Here is a 21,144-nt window from a genome sequence, read left to right as displayed (position 1 = left end):
TGAGTGCATATGGGAATAATTACCACTATGCAGTCATGGAAATTGGTAAAGTAATAGCTATACCTTTTCAATTCGGCATTTAATGCTAACCACATAATATGAACCACCTATGTACTTAAGGAAACGCCTGTGGCTCCTTATATGTAAAATGAAACAACTTTTTGAACTTTTATATTAACTGCTGCTAAGCTAGTCTTCCATGTACCTTATAGTTGCATCCTTTATAACGCAATCATATTGGGGTGGGGGTGGGCGGCGGTATGGGCATAGCCAGGATTTGGGGGGGGCAAACTTCATGTTTGGGGGCTCCGAGGACCGAGTTATCTGCGCCACAATTGGTCAGTTAGTTTGGTATTTTTATTTATTCATTCATTTGATGGGGGGGCTGCCCCCCCACGCGGCGTGGCTTGGTAGGTAAAGCGCAGGAAGGAGCTCTATGAACCTATGTAAGTCTGCGCAAAGGGCCTCTTCTCACGCCCCCGACGGACGTGGCCAGCAAGCGCGTTGGCGGCGCTGCACGTGATCCCTTCTCAACACGTAATGGGAGACAAGAGACTCTTAGTTTCCTTGCTACCCTCCCGCCCCCACCTGGGCTTCTCGTGGTGGCGTTTTTCCCGCACTGTGACTAGTAGCAAAAAATAAGGGCACCCTGTGCGCGCTCGGGGGAAATTCTGTCGCGTGCTTCGCTTGCTCTGTGTCTTAGAACAGGTTCCGACGCTGTGGCTTGGCTGAAGCGACGCCGCCCTTTCCCGGGCGACTTAGGCGCGCAGGAGGACGCAGCCTACTCTTTCGGGGCTGGGAGAGAACGACCCCCTTGCCGCTCAGAAGAAGAACATGCCAGGTTCGCACGTTGCTGAGTGAGGAACAGAGCCCCGCTGCGCCCCTGGCGCGTCACGGCTTTGCGCGCTCCTCCTCCGGCTGCTGCGCCCTCCCTGCACGCCGTCGGGCAGCCCCCCTTGGGCCCAGCCTCTCCTGGCTTCGCTGCCGCCCGCGTCCCGCTCCGCCCCGTCTGACGTTCAGCTTGCAACCATGTCGGCGGCCGCGCGCAGACGTCAGGCTTCTGGCGTGAAGGGAGAAGCCCCCACCGCAGAAGCAGCAGCAGCAGCAGCAGCTCGCGGAGATGAGGAGCCGGGCATGGCGGCGGCGCCCAGCCTCACCGTCTGCCTCAAGCTGCTGGCGGCTGCCTTCTACGGCTTCAGCTCCTTCCTCATCGTCGTGGTCAACAAGAGCGTCCTCACCAGCTACGGGTAAGGGAGGCGGGCGGGAGAGCTCCGGGCAAAGTTCGCCGCCGCCGGCGCCAAGTACAGGGGCAGCGCCGGCCGGGTTACAGATTAACTCGCGCGGAGAAAGGAGGTGGAGCAGGCCGGCGTGGGCGCTGAGCTGCAGGCGGCCGCGAGGACTCGGCTTTGTGGCGGCTGCTGCTGCTTCTGCAGAGCCAGCTCCCAAGTTGCTTTCGGAGGGGGAACGCTCCACAAGCCTCCATGTTCAGTAGCGCGGGGGGGGGGGTGCCTCCCTCTCGCTCTTCCCAACTTCCAGGCACGGGCATTTGCAGTGGGCATAGCGCACGCATCCGCCCCTCCCCCCAAGGTACATCTATGAAGGCCGCGTGTAGATACGATGGCTTGGTCAGAAGTTGCCAGGCGCCCTCAAACCTCCACCCCCAAAACGGAAGGGGTATTTGGCTTAGAGAGCACAGGGCTGCGATTCTGTACCTGTTCAGCCTGTTGGCTCCATTGAACTCAGCGACTGTGTAGCCCCATAATTTTCAATAACGCGAATGTTGGGGTTCAGCTTTGCTTCGTGGCACCCAGTTTTAAAGGGTTCACTGGAGCCGTTAAACATTCCCTTCTGCATTTTTTTTAAAAAAATGTCCCTCCTACTGTGTACACTTTGTGTATACGTGTGTTTATTTCTAGAACAGACACGTTAAAAGAAGCGACTGATGCTGCCATCTAACTGCTATGCAAATACAGTTCAGCGTGTTAGGACTATGCATGCAAGAGTGTTGGTTGCTGGAGGCAAATGATTTTTTAAATACATTGAGTTCTTGGTTATTACTGTTCCATATATTCGTTATATCTGAGGCAGGAGAGTGAGCCACAAACAACTTTTCCTGCCAAAGGCTAGCCTTTTTCCATTATGTATGATTCGCTGAAGGTTGCCACTGTTTAGTTTAATTTGTCTGCTGTTTGTTACAGATTTCCTTCCTCGCTGTGTGTGGGACTAGGCCAGGTTAGTTGGAAATTTTGAATAAGGAAATTTCTAATTGGGCCGGGAGAGGGAGAGGGAGAGGCAAAATAGTGATCTCTCTTGTTCCTTTCACAGATGTTGGCTACGGTGGTTGTCCTCTGGGTGGGAAAGGCACTCAGGGTGGTGAAGTTTCCAGACTTCGACAGAAATATACCTCGAAAGGTATGATATTTCTCTCATTTACAAAGCCACTGGCAGAAGCGTAGTTCTTGCCGTACATGCCCATAATGGGGAAGAGTGGTCTAAATTGTTCTGGTGTATGTATATTCTGTAGAAAGAATGCAAGATAGACAACTTTCAAGGAAGGCATCAAAATGCATCAATACAAGTGCTGCTTTCTGCTCATGTCAAATTAGAAAACTGTTTTAAAAGTGCTGTTAGGTCATTCCAATGCATCTTTATTTTCCTTTTGTACAGGATTCATTTATTATGGGCAGCTGTGAATCTGCAGCAAAGAAGGCAGATTCCACTGTGTCTAACTGACTTGTTGTAGTATGACTTTCCAGAGTTACTATCCTACTTTGGGTGAAAGAATCTGATATATGTAATTATAGATGCTAATCTGTAGAGGTCAGATAAACAAGCAAACAAAATGATTTGGCACAAATGCCGAAATGGTTTCTGATTCATGTGATGTTAAGGTAACAAGACTAAATTTGTCGATGAGAATTGAGTCAGTGCAGCCGTGTACAGGGCTGAACCTTTTCTAGTAGTGCTGCAGTCCTCAAAAAACCACACAGACCCTGGAGCTGCTTGTTGTTTGCTGTGGGAGAGAGGCCCCTGTTGGAGCCACCCTCATTCCCTGTGCATCACAAAAGACTAGCTTCCCATCATTCATTTAATATAATGTTTGATTTGGCCCTCATGGGTATGTTCTGCTAGAGTTGAAGGGTTTTATTCCCAATTAAGAAGCCACATGGTACAATTCTATGCAAGCTATTTATTTATTTCCCACCTTTTTGCGTGACAGTGCTCAAGACAGCTTACAGATAAAATACGAACAGCTAAAAATATAGGAGATAATTTTAAAAAAATGATTAAATATTAATAGAATTAAGATCTATTAAAAATGCACAAATCATTACAATCAAAACAGCCCAGCACTATCCCTTTCATTAAAAGCAGTTAGTTCCCAAAAGCCCTACACTTGCAGAGGGGAAGACAACAAGGAAGGAGCCAATGTAGCTTCTCTAGGGAGGGAGTTCCAAAATCTGGGAGCAGCCACTGAGAAGGCTCTCTCCCGCTACCTGTGAGAGTCGCAGAATTGAGAGAAGCATCTCCCCTTCAGAACCCAGGCAGGTTTGTATGAGGGAATCCTGTCTTTCAAATAGCCTGGACGTAAGCCGTGTAGGGCTTCATAGGTCATAACCACCATTTTGCCTTGTGCCTAGAAAGAAGCCGGTAGGTAGTTGGAGCTGTTGTGGCAAGGGAGCCGTATGCTCCTTATAACCTGCCCCTGGTCAAGAATCTGACTGCAGCTCCTGGAGCAAGTTGAAGTTTCAGTGCTTTTCAAAGGCACATCGTGCATCACTGTAGCCAAATCAGACATCTCAAGGAACGGCTGCCACTAACGTGATAGCTTTAATTGTGCAGGTGCAAAATTTGCAGTCACAGTGACGTGGGCATCCGTGCTCAGGGCTGGGTCCAGAAGCACACCCAGACTATGAACCTGTGTCTTCAGGGGGAGTGTTACCCCATCCAGCACAGGCTGAATCCTTACTCCTTGTTCTGCCTTCCGACTGACCTTGTCTGGATTAAGTTTCAGCTTGTTCCTCCTCCTCCAGTCCAGAAGGAATGAAGCCACTATAAAACAGGCATTGACCACTCCCTTCATCTTCTAAGCCAGTCCCTCGCTGGCCTTTTCAATGAACCAGGAAGAGCAAGGATCTGGCACACATTCCAAGGATCCTGTCCAGGTCCTTGAGCGGCACAAGCTGAAAAAAATATCCCCTAACACTGGGCAAGCAAGGGCCAAAGTTACACCCACCAGACCTGTATCAGCTTATTTGGAAGGGAGTCATTTAAATCACAGGGACTTGCCTCTTAGAGTAATTGCCTGCGGAATACATGTCCATGTTTATATTATTTCTGAAGGTCCCCCCAATTACGCTTTCTGAGGTTGTATTTAAGCATGATCGGGCGTGTAAAAGAAACATCGCCATGTGGAGCATCATGCTTAAAAGAAGGTCAGTTTATACCAGTCTAGTTTACCATGAATTCCTGGTGTGCCGCTGCTGTACATGTACGGATCAATGACCTATTTAACATAGCATTAGCTGTGTTTATACATCTGAATACACTTGTTCCTCTTCCCATGCCCACTCTCTTGGTGTAACTTGGAAGACTGAATGTCTGATGTGACAGAAGATGTTATGTTTGTGTTTCTAGAATTCTACACGGTCTTGAGAAAAAGGAAGGATGTGTGTTGCTGGTGTTGTAAGTCAGAATGTGAAACCATACTGGCCTAATATGCAAAAGCTTTTATGCTACAGTTGAAGCATGATTGTGCATTTCCTAAGGCTTGCTATGTTGTGTGCCTGCTGGTGAAAACTGTTCCAGTTGCAAAAAAACAACAACAAAAAACAGCAACGACAACAAAACTGTGCAAATGTTTTGAAAGGTTACACAGCCAACTGACTTGACCTGTTTATTGAATGTTATTTTATCCCTCTTATAACTTTCTAGACTTTTCCACTACCTCTCCTGTATTTCGGGAACCAAATCACAGGACTGTTCAGCACAAAGAAATTGAAGTATGGATAATTAGATACAATTTTATTAAGCTTTTATTTTAAAAAAATTATTGAGCTTTTATTAAAATGTAATCTGAATTCTGGTTGGTCTGTACTTAAATTTGAAGGGCTTTTTGATTACTTCAAATTTAGTGAAAGAAAATTGTGTAGAACATTTGTTTATAATTTATTTATAAGTTTCAGTATACCATAATTCTCATATCCGGTGTCTTGTTGCAGTTATATATAACAAAACAATTGGCATTAATATATAACATAATTCAGCTATGCATATTTGGTAATAAATAATTTACAAGGACATAATAAGTAATCACCAAGTCATTTAATCAGCTCTTTCTGATTCTCTGTAAATCATAAAAAAAAAACCGAGATTACCCAAAAGGGGTGGGGTGGAGCTTCAGCTAGTTTTCTGCTCTCTTCCAGCACATCCTTAGTTACTCAGGTGAGTTCTGTTGAGTTTAATGAGGCTAATTCCCAGGTGAGTGGGTATAGAATTATAGCCTTAAGATGCTTTTCAATAGAGCCCTGTTGATTCAGTATTTTAAAAAGCAACATTGAAAACACTGAGATAAGTTTCTTGTTACTGCATAAATCTGTCAAGAGCTGTGGAATATCAAATGCCAAGGCCTACTACCCTCCCTAGCTATAATAATAATAATTATAATAATAAAAATACCACCCTTCATCCATAGATCTCAAGGCTATTTACAACATAAAAATACAAGATTAAAACCCAAAATACATTATTATTTTTTAAAAAACACACCAATAACTCCCTCTCCCTCCACAAACATATTAAAAAGTGTATAGGAAGTTAATCAGCCAAAAGCCTGGTTGAAGAGGAATGTTTTTGCGTGGCGCCTAAAGGTGTATAATGAACCTCCCCGGGGAGAACCTCCCACAAATGAGGAGCCACTGCAGAAAGGGCCTGTTCTCATGTTGCCAAACACAGCCTGCCATGGAGGAGGCACATGAAGAAAGGCCTCAAATGATGATTGCAGGGTCTGGGTCGGTTCATATGGAAAGAGGGAGTTCATGAGGTATTGCAGTCCTGAGCCATTTAGGGCTTTATTGGTCAAAACCAGCATTTTGAATTGGGCCTGGAAATTTATTGGCAGCCAACAAGGACTCTTGTTTATTAAAATATTTTCAGCCTGTCTCTTGTCTTCAAGCTGGCTCATATTCTATAAATAATTTTTAAAAATGAAGTATTTCAGACCAGTAAACGTAAAATACAGTGAAACCTCAGATAATACTGATCAAATTAAAAAGGAAGCAGTTCCTCAGATACTCTGGTTCCAAACCCTTTAGGGATTTAAAAGTGAAAACTAGTCCAGAAATAGACTAGCAGTCTATAACAAAGGAGTTTTATGCTTCTGGTGATTGGCTTCAACCCAAAGCCTTGCAGCTGCTTTGAAGTCCCTCTGAACCTTCCAGACAAAGGCCTGGTTTGCATGTCTCACTAAGTCAGAGTTTGGCTGAGCAAGACTTGTGAACCAGGCCTCTATCCAAGTAGAGTGTGCTACAGAAACTTTAGTGCATGCTAGAACCAGCTGGAGCAAAGGTACTCCTGGCCACAGCTACATCCTGGAGCAAGGCTTTGTCCAGGAGTACTTCCAAGTCTGTGAACCCTTCTTCAAGGGCAGTGTTGTCTCATTCAGAATAGATTGTATCCCCATTTCCAGATCAGTGGTTCTGCTAACCCTGACTGCTTTTGTCGTGTCTGGATTAAGTTTGCTCACCCTTATTTGAGCTTACCGACAATCGTTCAGAACCTCCATGAACTTCCCTAGATTCAATTGGAATGGAGAGAGAGAGAGCACTGTGTCATTTGCACACAACAGACTGGAAAGCTGCAGGTGACCTTTCCTGATGCTGCCATGCAGATTTTAAACACAGCATGTTCTTAGGATGCAAGTCTATGCACTTGTGTGTAGATCCACAGGGCGCACCACAGGACCTGTCTCCAAATTAAGCACATGCAACGTCAGGCATCTCCTTTCTGCTCTCCACCACTTGTGTGCCACCTGTTTTCCTGGCTAGGCAAGATGTGTACAGTTAAGACTGTATACCAAAGTATATAGAGATGAAAACAATTTATGTATATAAAATTTACTGTTGGGTAGTAACGTTAGGGTAATGGAATTTGCATTTCCTTGTCACATAATTTGTTTGTAGATCTTATGAAGCTGCTGAATAAGCCATTATTATATAATAGCCTTTCAACAAATGATTGCTCTCTGCATCCTAGTGTAGATGTGGGCAGGTACTTGCTTTAGTAACCAGCCTGGACTGGTGGTTAAATATAACCTTAAATGTAGGGTCTTGTAACTTGAGATCCCAACTCATTTCAAGGGCATGAACTGGAAGAGAGAGTGTGTACTTATAAATAGCTTTTCTGCGCATAGTTTCCAAGCTTCAAAATAGCTAATACAGTTGGGCTGCACTTGTGTGTAAAACAAAACTGTTAAATTTTGAAGAATTGAATTTTCTAGCCCGTTTTCCCTGCTTTTGACAAACGTTAGAGACAGTCTTTTTTAAAAAATAAATCACCTGTGACTTTCCCCCAGGGACATCTGTTCTCATTCACCACACCATGTGCTTTGATGTTGAAATTTATCCGGAGTAAATTTAAAATGGCTCTGTATAAACATAAGGAGTATCTATATGGCTAGCTCTGTCCATAAACATTATTTCTCTTACAGCCTGCCAATGTTTACAGTCCTGAGACGGTTTTCCATTCTGTTTACAATGTTTGCAGAAGGAATTCTACTCAAGTGAGTTGTGAGATGGTACAGTACTGTGTTGCTTCATGTGTTTTGTGTCATATGGGTGGATACAGCCAATGGCAGTGCCATTATATTTCCCTTTGGTTATGCCAGCATGCAGCCTGCACAAGGTCAAGCATCCTTTGTAGTTCTTAGGGTTGAACAAAGGAAATATTTCAAGCACATGGGACTCCACATTTGTATAGGAAGGCACCGATCAATCTCCAGTACTGGAGATACAATGCTGAGAATCCCACATATGATGTGGGCTTTGTTCAGCGATGTCTTCTTTTTGGTTTGAAGTTGTTATCTGCATCAGTTTTGCATTGGTGAAATCCTTCATACTGCCAGATGCTTCTGTATTTTTCAGTTATACTCCTGCAGTATGAGGATTAACAGCAGGACAACAAAAGTGGATTCTGTGAGCCCTTACGGTTGCTAAGAGACATATTTGGAGCCCTGAAGGACCAATGTCTGTTTTCCATTGTTTTGAAGACCTCACTGCCCTGGCTACATTTGAATATATTTCATATAGACATAAATATTGTATAGATGACTATTTGGTCATCGGGGGGGGGGGCGGGTTATAATAATTTATCTATTTAACTTAAGAAACAGGTAGCGATGGTTACTGTATCTGTAACATGAACTGATAGTGAGTTTTTTGTTTGGTTACTCTTGGTATTCATATATTTCTTCCTTGCTTTTCTTTGCTAAATTTTCATATGAAAAATTAATTAAAAGAATACTGTCAAGTGTCGTGGGTCTACAAGCTTAGGCCAGACTTATTAATGTGTACCAGTGACTCCTTTCTCAAGTCCATTTTGCATACAAGGGAAGTTGGAGAAGGAAATTTCTAAGAGCATGCTGAGCTTTGTGCCAAAATTCAACATTACAAGAAAACACTCTTCTCCTTTGGAAAATGGGAGGATGGGTGCAGGAGAGGGCTGGGCAATAATCAGCTTTCCAACATCGCAGTGTGTCGCCAGCCAACATTGTGGTTTAGTGATACATTGCAATGTTGAAAAGTGGAGGGAGGAACAAATTCTATTGGCTTGGCCCCGCAAGGTGCCAGGGTGAAACCGCTTCAGCTCCCTTGGTAGCAGCAGCAGCAGCCGCAGTTTCACTCTGGAGCCTCATGGGGCTGGGCCCAATGGAGCCTGTTCTTTCCTTGGCACTCCATTGGCCACTAAAGCAAGTTCTTGCTTTAGTTCTACAACCTCTGACAGCCAACCATGATTTTTGCTGTTGGCTTAGTGTTTTCTTTCATTCTTTGAAACCCTAGGAATTCTTAAATTTCGTTGCATCGTAGACTACTGTTTTTTATTGTTTGCAGGTCACTAATTTCTTATGTGACAGTAATTGCATAGGAGAATACTTAAGGACAGCTGTAAACTGGAGTGGGAGGCAGAGAGATAAATGAAACTCTTAGGTACATGTGGGCCTCCCTCCGCCCAGCTGCATACACAAACACAGACGTCGATTGGGTTTGACCTAAACAGAAAACCCTGGCTTTTTAGCGTTTTCCTTCAATGTTTCCTTCATGATCTCTTGAAAGGTTATTGTGGACCACAGTTTTAAAAACGCTGCAAGAACGCCAGCTGCAATAATGAGAAAGCTCTTCCATTTTTATCTTCTTAGGAAGAAATTTTCTTGGAGAATTCAGATGACAGTATTTGCAATGATAATTGGTGCATTTGTAGCTGCAAGGTACGGTATACCATTATTAAAAGGAGCTTGAATATTGTTCAGGTTTTTTATGAGCTTGTTCCTCAACTAGCTTCTTAAAATATTCTGGTTAGCTGTTGGAAAGGTGAATAGAAATTCAGTTTGAAGCCCTGGAAGAAAAGAGCTAAGGCAGTATACGATTGTCTGAAGTATAAATTAATGGACTAGAATAATTTGAGGTTTTTGTCGAAAATGAAGGCTTCCCTGGCAGGCAGTTCTGAAGCAGAGCTAGAAATGCCTGGAAGTGTCTAAAGTGGCCCCTAAGGTTTTGCACTCAGGAGACCAATATGGGAGAGACCTGTTTTGTTGCAGCTGGAGAAGATGAAGGTGTCTGGCTGTGTTGCTGCAGATGCACCATGGCTTTCTTCTCTCTGCGCACTCTCTCTCTTTCTTCTCTCTTCTCCCAGCAGTCATTCCTCCTGGTCACAACCTGTCTGTCTCCAGGCACTGCAGGCATCTACAAGGGATTCCTACACTGCGGAGTCAAGTTGCAGACATCTTTGTAACACAGAGTTGGTCTGCCAGTGGGACTGGTGCCTGAAGCCAGCTCCCCATAGAGCACATCCTTGGGGATCCTGACATGTACACCTGTAGATGGGTGATCAGTGCCACCATAAATGGCAGGACTGATCATGCATATACTGGATGCAGTGGGGTCTTCCCTTGTGCACCACCAGTGTGGTGTAGTGGTTAAGAGCGGTAGTCTCGTAATCTGGGGAACCGGGTTTGCGTCTCCGCTCCTCCACATGCAGCTGCTGGGTGACCTTGGGCCAGTCACACTTCTTTGAAGTCTCCAAGCCCCACTCACCTCACAGAGTGTTTGTTGTGGGGGAGGAAGGGAAAGGAGAATGTTAGCCACTTTGAGACTCCTTAGGGTAATGATAAAGCGGGATATCAAATCCAAACTCTTCCTCTTCTTCTTCTTCTTCTTCTTCTTCTTGTGGGATCTAATCTGCAAATGTGATCCTTGTACAGAATCCTGCTCTGCTTGCAGATTGCAGTTGTTCAGTAATTATCATGATTATGTTTTCTCTTTTATTTTAAATATTACCTTCTCTGCCCCTAGTTCTGATCTGGCATTTGATCTGGAAGGCTATGTGTTTATCTTGATTAATGATGTCTTGACAGCTGCAAACGGTGCATATGTAAAACAGAAACTAGATTCCAAGGTAGGTTCAGCTTGCTACTTCATTTTAAAACAGCTTTCCACTTTATTGATCAGTAAAGGATGAATAAGTTACTGCTTTCTGGGGGAAAATACTCATTTTTCAACAATGTGGCTGTCCTGTCCTATATATTATTATTTTTCATTTTGCTCTGCTGCCGCACAAACATCTGTAACACCATGTACATATTATTCTAACAATTTGCAAGTGTTTAGGATAGCGCGCACAAGTAAACATAGGCCAGAATTAGGCCCATAAGAAACATACTGTATTGGACCAAAGCCCATTCAAATACGGCATTTAATTTCTGCTGGTGGTTGGGGTTTGTTTTATTTGTATCATATTCATAAAACTAGAATCATTCTAACATTGTGTTCTATGACACCATGACCACTTGGGGCATGAAACTATTTCACACCACTATTAAATGATCAGACTTCCAAAGGGGCTTGAAGTTAATGCATGTAATCTGGTTCACTTGTACTGAGATAAAAGTATTTATTTTATGATTATGTCATGAAACTTACTGTGCCAATAGATGATAGCCAGGATGGAAAATATAAACAGTTAGACCAGTACAGTAATGAAAAATGCAATTGTTTATTAATGTTACGACAGCCTGCCAGTAACACATATGTTTAGGATAAAGTTATTAGGTTAGCTACATTATGTACTAGTTAAAAGGAAAAGTCTGTGGATCAGTACAGATATAATACTGCCTTCCTTTTAACTTTGGCTAGTTGACCAAGAAGCCAGCCTTGGCTCCCTCTTATCTACAGTTAGTAAATCAAGAGCCAGACTTGGGAATGTTTGTTCCTTCACCCTAAATCACAATGAAGCAGAGTGTTTGCATCAGTGCTATCTGTGGTTAAGACCTTAATAACCCCAGCAGTTTCAAGCTCTGTATTTAAAGGGTGGGTGGCAACTTGCTCTAGAGAGGAGACGCGTGGTGAAGAACAATATACATTCCCAAGGCAGGCTCCCAACTTACTATGTTTCGCAGAGTTTAAGTATTGCAGCTGTACTAGGCAAATGATTTTTGGGGGGCAGATGGTTTGTATAAAAATCGTATTTGTGCTTATGGTCTCTCTTTTATATCCATCGATAGGTAAGGTAAACAGTAAAGTATATATGCTTTAATAGCTATTTGGGGTTTTTAAAAAATTATTTCATATACTTTTGATTTAAAGTAGATGTTATCTTTAAGAAATAGAAAAAAAGTTTTGCCAGCTATATTATTTATATCATTGCTGATTTGCACCATGGGGAAACATGAAGCTGCTTTGTGTCTCAAGGACTCAGACAGGATGCTACATTTATGATGCTTGTAGGAGATGATGGATGAGGTCTCGTTTTGTGAACTTCTCTGTGTACGGATTTATCATTCAGCCAAAATAAGTACATAACTTTTTTTTTCATTTCCAGGAGCTGGGAAAATACGGCCTTCTATATTACAATGCACTGTTTATGATTCTCCCTACCTTGGCCATTGCCTATTTTACAGGAGATGCGCAAAAGGTAAGCCTTCGGTTTTTATTCCAGAATGGCAGCTCTAATTGAAAACTATATTGCTTCCTGTCAAGCAATGTCAGTAATTGTGAAATACAATTTTGTGGGCTTTTTTAAAAAAAATGCAGTTTATGGTGTTGTGTACCAGGATGTCTAAATACGTTACTGTTTAGTTTTAATTCAGAACAATTTTAAAAATCTTGGCATTTGTCATGACTGCAAGTAAGAAACTGCACAATTTCAAAGGTATATGTGGAAGGGAAACTTACCTATAATGAGACTGAGGAAGCAATTGAGAAAGGCCGACTTATATTGGCATTGGTTTCAGTGCGATGATACTAGTATGTGAATTGTCCCTGGGAAGCCAATACTATGGTCCTAAGTTATCTGCCATTGCCATTTTCCTTACCAGCGACCACTAAATAATCCATAGCAATGTTAAGAGTCGATGCAGGAATTGCAGGGGCAGTGCCTAGCATTTACACAACTTCTGTAATGTGTGTGAGCAGTTGGGGCAACAATATTTGCAGATACTGTGGCTGCGCAGCCAGTGCTCTGCAAGGTCCATGCTGCAGTCGGTTGTAGCATCTGTGGAGCTCTTCCTTGTCCTCTTGGCATAGGTTACTCCACCAAGGCAGTTTCTGTGCCTGAAGCCAGCATGGAATGGATCTAAAGAGTTTCATCCAAAATGCCTGCAGCTACCAGGAGTCACCCACTCCACAGCAACTTGCTTGAGAAGTGAATGTTCATTCTTGGCCAATAATTACTACAATCCTTGTTGCCTAGAGAGGCCTTCTTTAGGAGTGGCATTTTAATTGCCATTTTCAGGACAGACAGGGCCATTTCCTCTCCCAAGAAGGCATTTATTGCCTTGGGACCCAGGCAGCCAACCCAAGCGATAAGCAGACACGTGAGATGCTCTGCCCACATCCTCAGGTTGCCAGAGCTGAAACTCCACCAACAAAACGATGACTAAACAGTGCTTTGGGCACAATACTGTGTTACTATGACCTATTTACTTCTTTAAATTTGTAGCAAATATGTCACAGCATGCTTCTAAGGCATTCTTCACATCACTGTGAGGGAAAAATTGGAGTAAACCCAGAACACTTATGTTGTGTCATATATCAGGATATATGTAGCTGAAATATGAACAAGTCTATCATCAAGAGAACCACAGGGTTTTGTGAAAGAAGGCAATTTGTAGAGAACTGGTTCCCATATTTCTTCCATGTGTTAACGGGGGGGGGGGGGGCGGCGGAAGGTGTTGAACTTCCAGATCCACAGGTGCCTTTTTGGAGAGACTTCTTGACTTAGTTTGACAAGATGTATGCTTGATTAACTAATATCCATAAAGTTTCTGATAGGAACCATTAGTTCACCAATATCCAGTAGGCCAGTTTCCCCATACCCTGCTATAAACAACCATGGATACAGTATTTGATACTAAACACTTGCATTGGTCACAGCTAAAGAGTGGACTGAATAATTACAATTATATTTCAAATCCTTCCAGGGTGGCTTACAAAAAAATGGCCCACTAAGTTGCTATATTGGGGGGGGGAGGGGAGGAAAGCACAACAATATCAAAAGACACATCCTGCCATCAGGATCCTTCCCACTGGAGAGTTGATGGGAAGGAAACAGTCCAGCTGGAGCGTGCCCTGATGCCCTGTTTACCTGCATCCCTCTCACCTGGAATTGTTTCCTCTGGATGGTTGATGATAGATCCCCTGTGACAGTGGGAAGGGGAGAGTGCAGCTGGAGCAGGCTCCAATGTGGTCTTTGCCTGCCTCCCTCTCTCCTGGAATCCTTCTCACATTGCATTTTAAGAACCTCCTCTTGAGATAGAAAATAGCATCTCAGTGTTTATGTATTTGTGGGAGGGGGGAAAAGTATTCATTTAGAAATATGTGCACCAATTAAGTGAGGAGGAGAATACCAGCACTGTTCTAGACTCTGCAGTTTGCATTCACAGTATGTGTAAATATCTTAAGCTACTAATTTTTGAATAAACTTTCTTCTCCCCGGCAAGCTCTTGGCAGTTAAGGTGAACAAAGTCTGCTCTGTTAAACATCCAGGAAGCTCAACATTCACAGAGCTGGGAAATCATTGGCTTTGTCGTAGATACATATTTCTAAGGCCGTGGCTCTGCTTTTTACACACGGCACCATCCCCTCTTAATCCAAGTTGATAAACTTGATACAGTTAAATACGAGCCAAGAGAGAATTTGTGCCAACACTTGGCAGTTTAGTTCATTAAAATCTGTCTATAGAGCACTTGTGAGTAAATTTATCATCCAGCTATTAAAGCACTGGAAAAGTACACCTATGACACTTATTATTTACACCAGCAGAACCCAGCAGTAAGTTCTGTTACTTGATCATAACACATAGCTATTTCATATAACGACCCCATGCCTTGGTTTGGATGCTACAGCCAAAGACTGTGCATATAAGAAAGAAAGAAAGCCATGTCAAAAGGGAGAGGTTCTACAGAATTATTACCAGCTGTTTTCCTACAAAGAATTGCTTATCTCATATGTGGTTATGGGTCAAGCAAGGTTGTCTCTCATTCCTGCTGTTGCTTTTCTCTTCTGATTTTAGCAAGCTCTGAAAATGTTGGGAAAGGGTGCCACAAGGATACCCTTTAATTGATTTTACTACACATTTTAGTTGGACCTTTTGAGATATACTTTAGGGCTGTTGTCTCTTGCTGTTAATACTTTTTGCTGTTCTTGATGCTAATTCTCTAAGGTATATCAAATAGCTGATGACTGAAAACAGTTTTATATTTAAAAAAAGGTCTGACCTTGGGGACACAACCAAGCCTTTATTGACAGGGGACCTCTGTGGGTGCCAAATATTTGTGTGTACATAGACCACAAAGTGATGTAGAACTTACCCAGGATTTTAGCTATTGCTGGATTGTTCAGACGCTACTGGTAGTCATTTGACTGTGCACTTGTGATCCTGCCAGTAATATTATTCGTAATGATCACTGTCTTTGTAAGCTTTCATATACATTATTATAGATAACTGTATATTTACAAATGTCTCTTTTGATGCCAAAAAGGCCAAGAGGAATAGGTCAGTTCTGAGATGGGAAATAATGGAGTGATCTGACCTGCTTCTAGCACTATGCTTTGCTGTAGATTTCTAAATTCCAGCAGTTGAGCGTTGCTGCATTTAGTTTAAGCATGGGTACAGTTTGTGCAGTACGTTGCAGGTTGTCTTTGGAAATCTGAAGGTAGTGCTGGGTTTGAGCTGATGCATTTGCAACTTCCTCTTTGTAGCCAACTGATAAACTGGTAGGCTTATATGTCTATGTGTCAAATGTTCCTAGTCTAGATTCAACAGTAATTTTTCCTCATTTTTAAAGCAGCTGATTAGTGTCAAAACTACTATTTAATTTCTTTAAACATTTTTCTCCTGAAATGCTCATTATGTTACTTCTTTAATATAATCTTCTAATAAGTGGGAGGCATAGTTAAGGTGTACGCTGCAGAAATGATAACCGTTTTGCAGTGTTCAGGCTTCAACATTGTATTTTCACATCATTTGCTTCTGCTTACAGGGAGTGTATTCTAGTATTAGTAGAATATACAAGGTGCCCCCCCCCCCCCAACTGCAGCCACATACAGTGGTACCTCGGGTTACAAACACTTCAGGTTATAGACTCTGCTAACCCAGAAGTAGTACCTCAGGTTAAGAACTTTACCTCAGGATGAGAACAGAAATTGTGCGCTGGTGGTGCAGCGGCAGTGGGAGGCCCCATTAGCTAAAGTGGTACCTCAGGTTAAGAACGGACCTCTGGAACGAATAAAGTTCGTAACCAGAGCTACCACTGTATACTTCTTCCTCCAATGCTCAAGTACACATACACAGGGCATACTTGAGCATTACCACAAACACACTCAGAAAACCCCCAATCCCTAACCCCAGGGACACAAGAGCCCCACAACCTGCTACCTAGCTCATGATCCCTTTGATACACATTACATTTCTTCAGTGGAGATGCTAAGCACAGACTTAGAGTGCTTAAAAAAGCTAGGCCAAAGATGAGACTGTTGGTATAGATTCCCCATTGAATATGACAGTCATTTGGAATACTTGCAGATTGGCTCATTTGAGTAATTTCATGTGTAATTTTAAAGACATTACATAATTGAGGGTACGTTTGTGAATGCTGCCTGATGAGGTCTTTGGCATACACATATGGGATTGGGCACATATACAAAAATGGACATGTGTTGGCAAAGTGTATGTGAAAATATTGTACTGCCCCATTTTCTATTGCTCCAATATCCCTTTTTACCCCCTTTCTTTATGCCAGATTTATTTGTTCAATTGTAAGTTTCTTTTGTAAGGTTCCCTTTTCCGCTCTATTAAATTATGGGGATACGGAGATTTACTGCTTCTCGGAACCTGCATGAGGCTGCTCGTCACGGGCTGCTATTCTCTTGCGTCGGGACTGCCCCCCCCCCTTTACAAAAGAGACCAGGAAACTCCTCTTTGACGCCGCTGCTTCTATGCTGACCCTAAGACTCCCTCTTGGGGGTTGGGGGGACATGTAGCCTTCGCGTCTGCCGCCTCAAAGCCCGTTAGCGATAGAGCCCTTCTGAGCTCGTGCCATGTTCCGTCCTGCGGCAAACCGGAAGCCAGTGTTGGTTCAACACTTCTGCAATTTTAGCTGTTCTGCTAAAATTCTGTATTTGTTTTGCTTCTAGGCAATGGAATACAAAGGCTGGTCAGACAAACTTTTCCTTATACAGTTTACACTGTCATGTGTAATGGGGTAAGGATACTTGCCTTTTTTTCTCCTAAGAGACACTGTACTCTTAACAGCTATGCACTAGTGAGCGTAGCCGCTTTCGGTCAGTAACAGCAGGCTAGCCACACCAGCTGAAAAGAAATATGCAGACTATGCATATCCCTCTGGGCTGAGAGTCTGAATGCTGCTACTATGCTGTACATGTGGACTCAAGGCATATGAGGGCTTGAGGGTATGCTGCACTTAACTCATTTGCCAGTCTGGGTATTTGTAGTTCAACATTCTTTGCCAGAATCTCAGAAACCAGCAGGCACCAGAAATTGTTCAGTATACTACTTTCTGCCCAGCTTGGTACTATTTTACATGTTTTTTAAATTTTTCTTCTCCGTAGGTTTATTTTGATGTATTCTACAGTACTTTGTACTCAGTATAATTCTGCCCTTACAACTACAATAGTTGGTTGTATTAAGGTAAGCTCTTCAGACTTACACATCTACACAAATAATTTCTAATACTCCATGTTAGTTGTTTGGGATCTGTTGTGCCATAATGGTCTTGGTGCATCATAGGGAAGGAAGGGTAAATGATAGCTTTGAAAATGTTTTGTTGCCTCAAATCTGATATGTAGAAGAGCTTGTGCTCTGACTTGAAGGTTTGGGCTATACAAGAGAGAATGGTGTTTATGGGAAGATGACGAAAAGATGAAGTGTGAATACAAACACTGTGATTTGCAGTTTGTGCCACCTTTTGTAGAGCCCCTATTTACTTTCAGTAGAATATTCTGCTAGCTCTTTCAGTGTAAGGCTTAAGACTTGTCTGTAACATTTCCCCCATGTTAGCATCTCACAAATGTTGAAAAAGCAACAGAAAACTGTATGAACCTCTTTGTTTCCTTCCCAGAATATTTTAATAACCTACATAGGAATGTTCTTCGGAGGGGATTATATTTTCACATGGACAAACTTTGTAGGGCTAAATATCAGGTAAGTGCAAGACTGTTGGGGAGCTCATAAGTGGCAGTTATACAACAAATGTTGTAATTGAAATCAATATGACTTCTGTATAGAAAAGCATTTAGTTTTGTGCTGAAAGTGTCTTGAAATAAACATAAGGATTTCTGGAACTGCAGTTTAGAAGAAAAAATGAAACTTAATCTCATACAATTAGAGAACATTTCTTAATACACACATTAGGGTAGGATAAGTGCACCTTGATTCATAACGAGTGTGTCTGTATGTTCATTCCCCTACCTTTGGCTCCTTCCGGGTTAATTCACTAACAAATGATAAAGGAAGCTGTCACTTCCCACAGGAAAAGTTTTGGCTGCCTGGAGCATTTGACTGCTCCACTGACAACTGTTTCACTGGTTACTTGACTTCTGTACTAATGCTAAATTTACTCCTTCCCGGGTATATGCTTCCCAGTACATTTGCCTTCGCAGAGATTACCTGGTCTTTGACCATAGTTAAACAGTTGCCTTCTTTTCAGAAAAAAAAACCCAGAAGAGTAATACTTGACAGCTATAGATGCCTTTAGGAACATTAGTGATGTGGTGTGTGTGTGTCAACCAATCAAAGCTTAAGCCTACAGTCACTGTAACACTTGTTTAGGTATATTTATGTGTGTGATGATTAAAGTACTCATGGCAGGGGGGGCGGAGCTGGAAAAGCAATGCAGTATAGTATTTATAGTATCATCTTTCATTGAGTCATAGCTACAGAATAGGCCAGGGGGATGTATCAATATATTGTCCAGGACTGGTATGAGGGGCAGAATGCAATATTACAGGTGAAACAGATGCCGCTCCAGAGTCCCTGCTTTCAATATTGGGCCATTGGCAGCAGAGGGACTTGGTGGTGGCCTCACCTGTGATACTGCTGGGTAAAGTCATCACACTCTGCCTCTCATACCACAGAGGGTGAAACAAACTACATTGGCGGGCACACTCCTCAGTGGAGCCCCTGCCTCTGGTTCACATGACTGCCCCTCAGCTGAGCAAGCCCTGATGCCTTGCATGCAATCCAGAGAAGTATCAGGGCTTGCTCAGCTGGGGGGTGAGAGTCCTCATGCCCCACAGCTGAGCAGTGCAAGGAAGCCCCAATGCTCCTCTGACTCGCACGCCAGCTGGAAAGGCATTGGGCTTGCTCACCGTAGGGCTGGGCATGTATCTTGGCTGCTGCTTCTTCCCCTGACATGGGGAGGAAGAAATATCCGTGATATATCAGCAGATCATGGTATTTAGCTGCTGGTACATCGCGATATTGAAAACCTGACATCGCCCAGCCCTGCTGCAGAAGCATTTTACTTATACAGTTGTACCTTGGAAATAGAACGGAATCCGTTCAACCTCCAAAACATCCAGAAAACAAAGCCCCATCAGATGTTCGGCTTCCAAAAATAGTTCACAAACTACAACAGTCACTTCCAGGTTTGCAGCATTCGGGAGCCAAAACATTCGAGAACTAAGCTGTTTGAAAACCAAGGTATAACTGTGCTGCTTTTGTACTCAAACACAGAGTTTACAATATAATAGCACCCACTACAAGAGTTACACTGAATATGTGGTGTGCTTCAAGTGGTATGATGAACCATTGTGAATATACCTATTTAAAAAGCACCATACTTCCCCCTAGTTTGGAAAGTCAGTTACAGTTCCACTTACAGCAGGCTTTGTGTGCCATAAATACCTATGGAATGAAAGCCTCCTAACTTTATTCTGGCTAGGATCAGGGAGTTGTAAGAGGTTAGAAAAGAAAACTGCAGCTGTTGTGAAGAACCACACAACTGAAGCCAGGCAAAAAGGCAGCAGCAATTCATCACATTTACAGTTTACTTTTATCACCATAAACCTGATAACATGTTCTTGCCACCTAATTCAACTACCTGCTGTCCTTACATTAGAAGCAGACTACTATCGATTAACTGGGCTGCTAACATTTTCTACTTGTCTGTAGTGTTTAGTAGAATATAAAATACGAATTGAGTTTACTTAGTATGACTTGAGAACTGAGTTTAAGCTGTATTTTTCACCTGAAAAAAATCTGTGTCTTGCAGTATTGCTGGAAGCCTGGTGTATTCTTACATCACCTTTACAGAAGAGCAAATGAACAAGCAGTCTGAAGTTAGCATCAAGATGGACATTAAAGGGAAAAGCTCTGTATGACAAAAGGGTCACTTACCAACAGTAGCTCTTGATTTTCAGCCGTGATTGCTGACAAATCGCTAGAATGTGCCGTATCTCTGAATAGAATTGTATGTGCAAATGGAGAGTACCCAATATGAAGATTGCTCGCTGCCTTTTAGAATGAGATATTTAACTGATAGCACAAAATGTACAGCTGGTTATTAACACTAGGCTGAAAGGAATAAGGCTTAAACAGTCACAGCCTATCTTGCACCATCTGTGAAGACAAATACTTCTTATGCTCTATAGCTTTTATAATCTTGAGTGGAGCAAGAAAACATGTCCTAAATATTTCAAAATGAACTGAGGCTATTGTGCTAAAAGGCCCAGTGTTGACTCAATTCACTCAACATAAGATAGCAATCAATTTCTCATCGAAATGAAGCATAGACTGTAGTAACTAAGGATGCAATTCAAATCACTTAAATCCCAATGGAAATAACTTTTCGGCCCACAGTAAAGTATTATTAACTTCAGCAGTATTTATACCTAAGAGGCTTGTAAAGCACAGTAGTTAGGTGGGATTTTCTTATTCAAGAATCGGCAAGAACAAATGGATTCTTTTGCAAGGAATTCTTTTCATAACATTGTAATGCCCTCAGTATGAATCCCCCTTTAAGCTCAGACTCATCTGCAAAAATGAATCTAACTCTAAGCAAGTTATAACTTAAAACATTGTAACTAGGTAGCCAAAACTGTTGGGACTAAGTAGCTAAAGACAATTCAGATGTAAAAGAATATTGAACCAGTGCCATACAAATTCAGTTATTTGTAATAATTATATTTAATAAAGTTATTTGTAGTATTTGCATTTTTGCCCACCTGGGTACTTCCACCCTGTGTATCCAAGACTAACCAACTGACAATAAAAAGGTATAATAGTACTGATGCAGGTTGGAGAGGCCGAAACTCCCAAGTTCTATTAGAAACAGTATTTAACAGCATTTTTCTTAAGAAAAATGGTTAAGTTCCAAAAATAATTTGAAAATACATTTTTTTTGAAATTTAGATG

The 21,144-nt window shown here is 42.4% G+C and overlaps 1 protein-coding gene across 1 annotated transcript; it reads left to right on the top strand.

Moving 5' to 3' along the window:
• The first annotated feature begins 1,004 nt into the window (after positions 1–1,004).
• Positions 1,005–20,943, top strand: SLC35D1 (solute carrier family 35 member D1). Its single transcript, XM_081010947.1, has 12 exons — positions 1,005–1,247; positions 2,199–2,232; positions 2,326–2,412; positions 4,936–5,003; positions 7,709–7,780; positions 9,413–9,481; positions 10,566–10,668; positions 12,091–12,183; positions 16,905–16,972; positions 17,340–17,418; positions 17,849–17,931; positions 20,003–20,943. Exons 1-12 carry the CDS (start codon positions 1,030–1,032, stop codon positions 20,109–20,111), a joined length of 1,083 nt encoding a protein of 360 aa, XP_080867073.1. The 5' UTR covers positions 1,005–1,029; the 3' UTR covers positions 20,112–20,943.
• The last annotated feature ends 201 nt before the right edge of the window (positions 20,944–21,144 follow it).

Source organism: Podarcis pityusensis, assembly GCF_964106645.2.
Source record: "Podarcis pityusensis genome assembly, chromosome: 6".
Taxonomy (NCBI): Eukaryota; Metazoa; Chordata; class Lepidosauria; order Squamata; family Lacertidae; genus Podarcis; species Podarcis pityusensis.
The sequence above is the reverse complement of the archived record's forward strand: the minus strand, read 5'-3'. Positions and strand labels throughout refer to the sequence as shown.

Excerpts from the sequence above, each read along its gene's own strand:
- SLC35D1 (XM_081010947.1), top strand. The coding sequence starts at position 1,030 with ATGTCGGCGGCCGCGCGCAGACGTCAGGCTTCTGGCGTGAAGGGAGAA. Across the intron at positions 5,004-7,708 it reads TTCAGCACAAAGAAATTGAA|CCTGCCAATGTTTACAGTCC; the intron begins GTATGGATAATT and ends TTTCTCTTACAG. Across the intron at positions 7,781-9,412 it reads GCAGAAGGAATTCTACTCAA|GAAGAAATTTTCTTGGAGAA; the intron begins GTGAGTTGTGAG and ends TTATCTTCTTAG.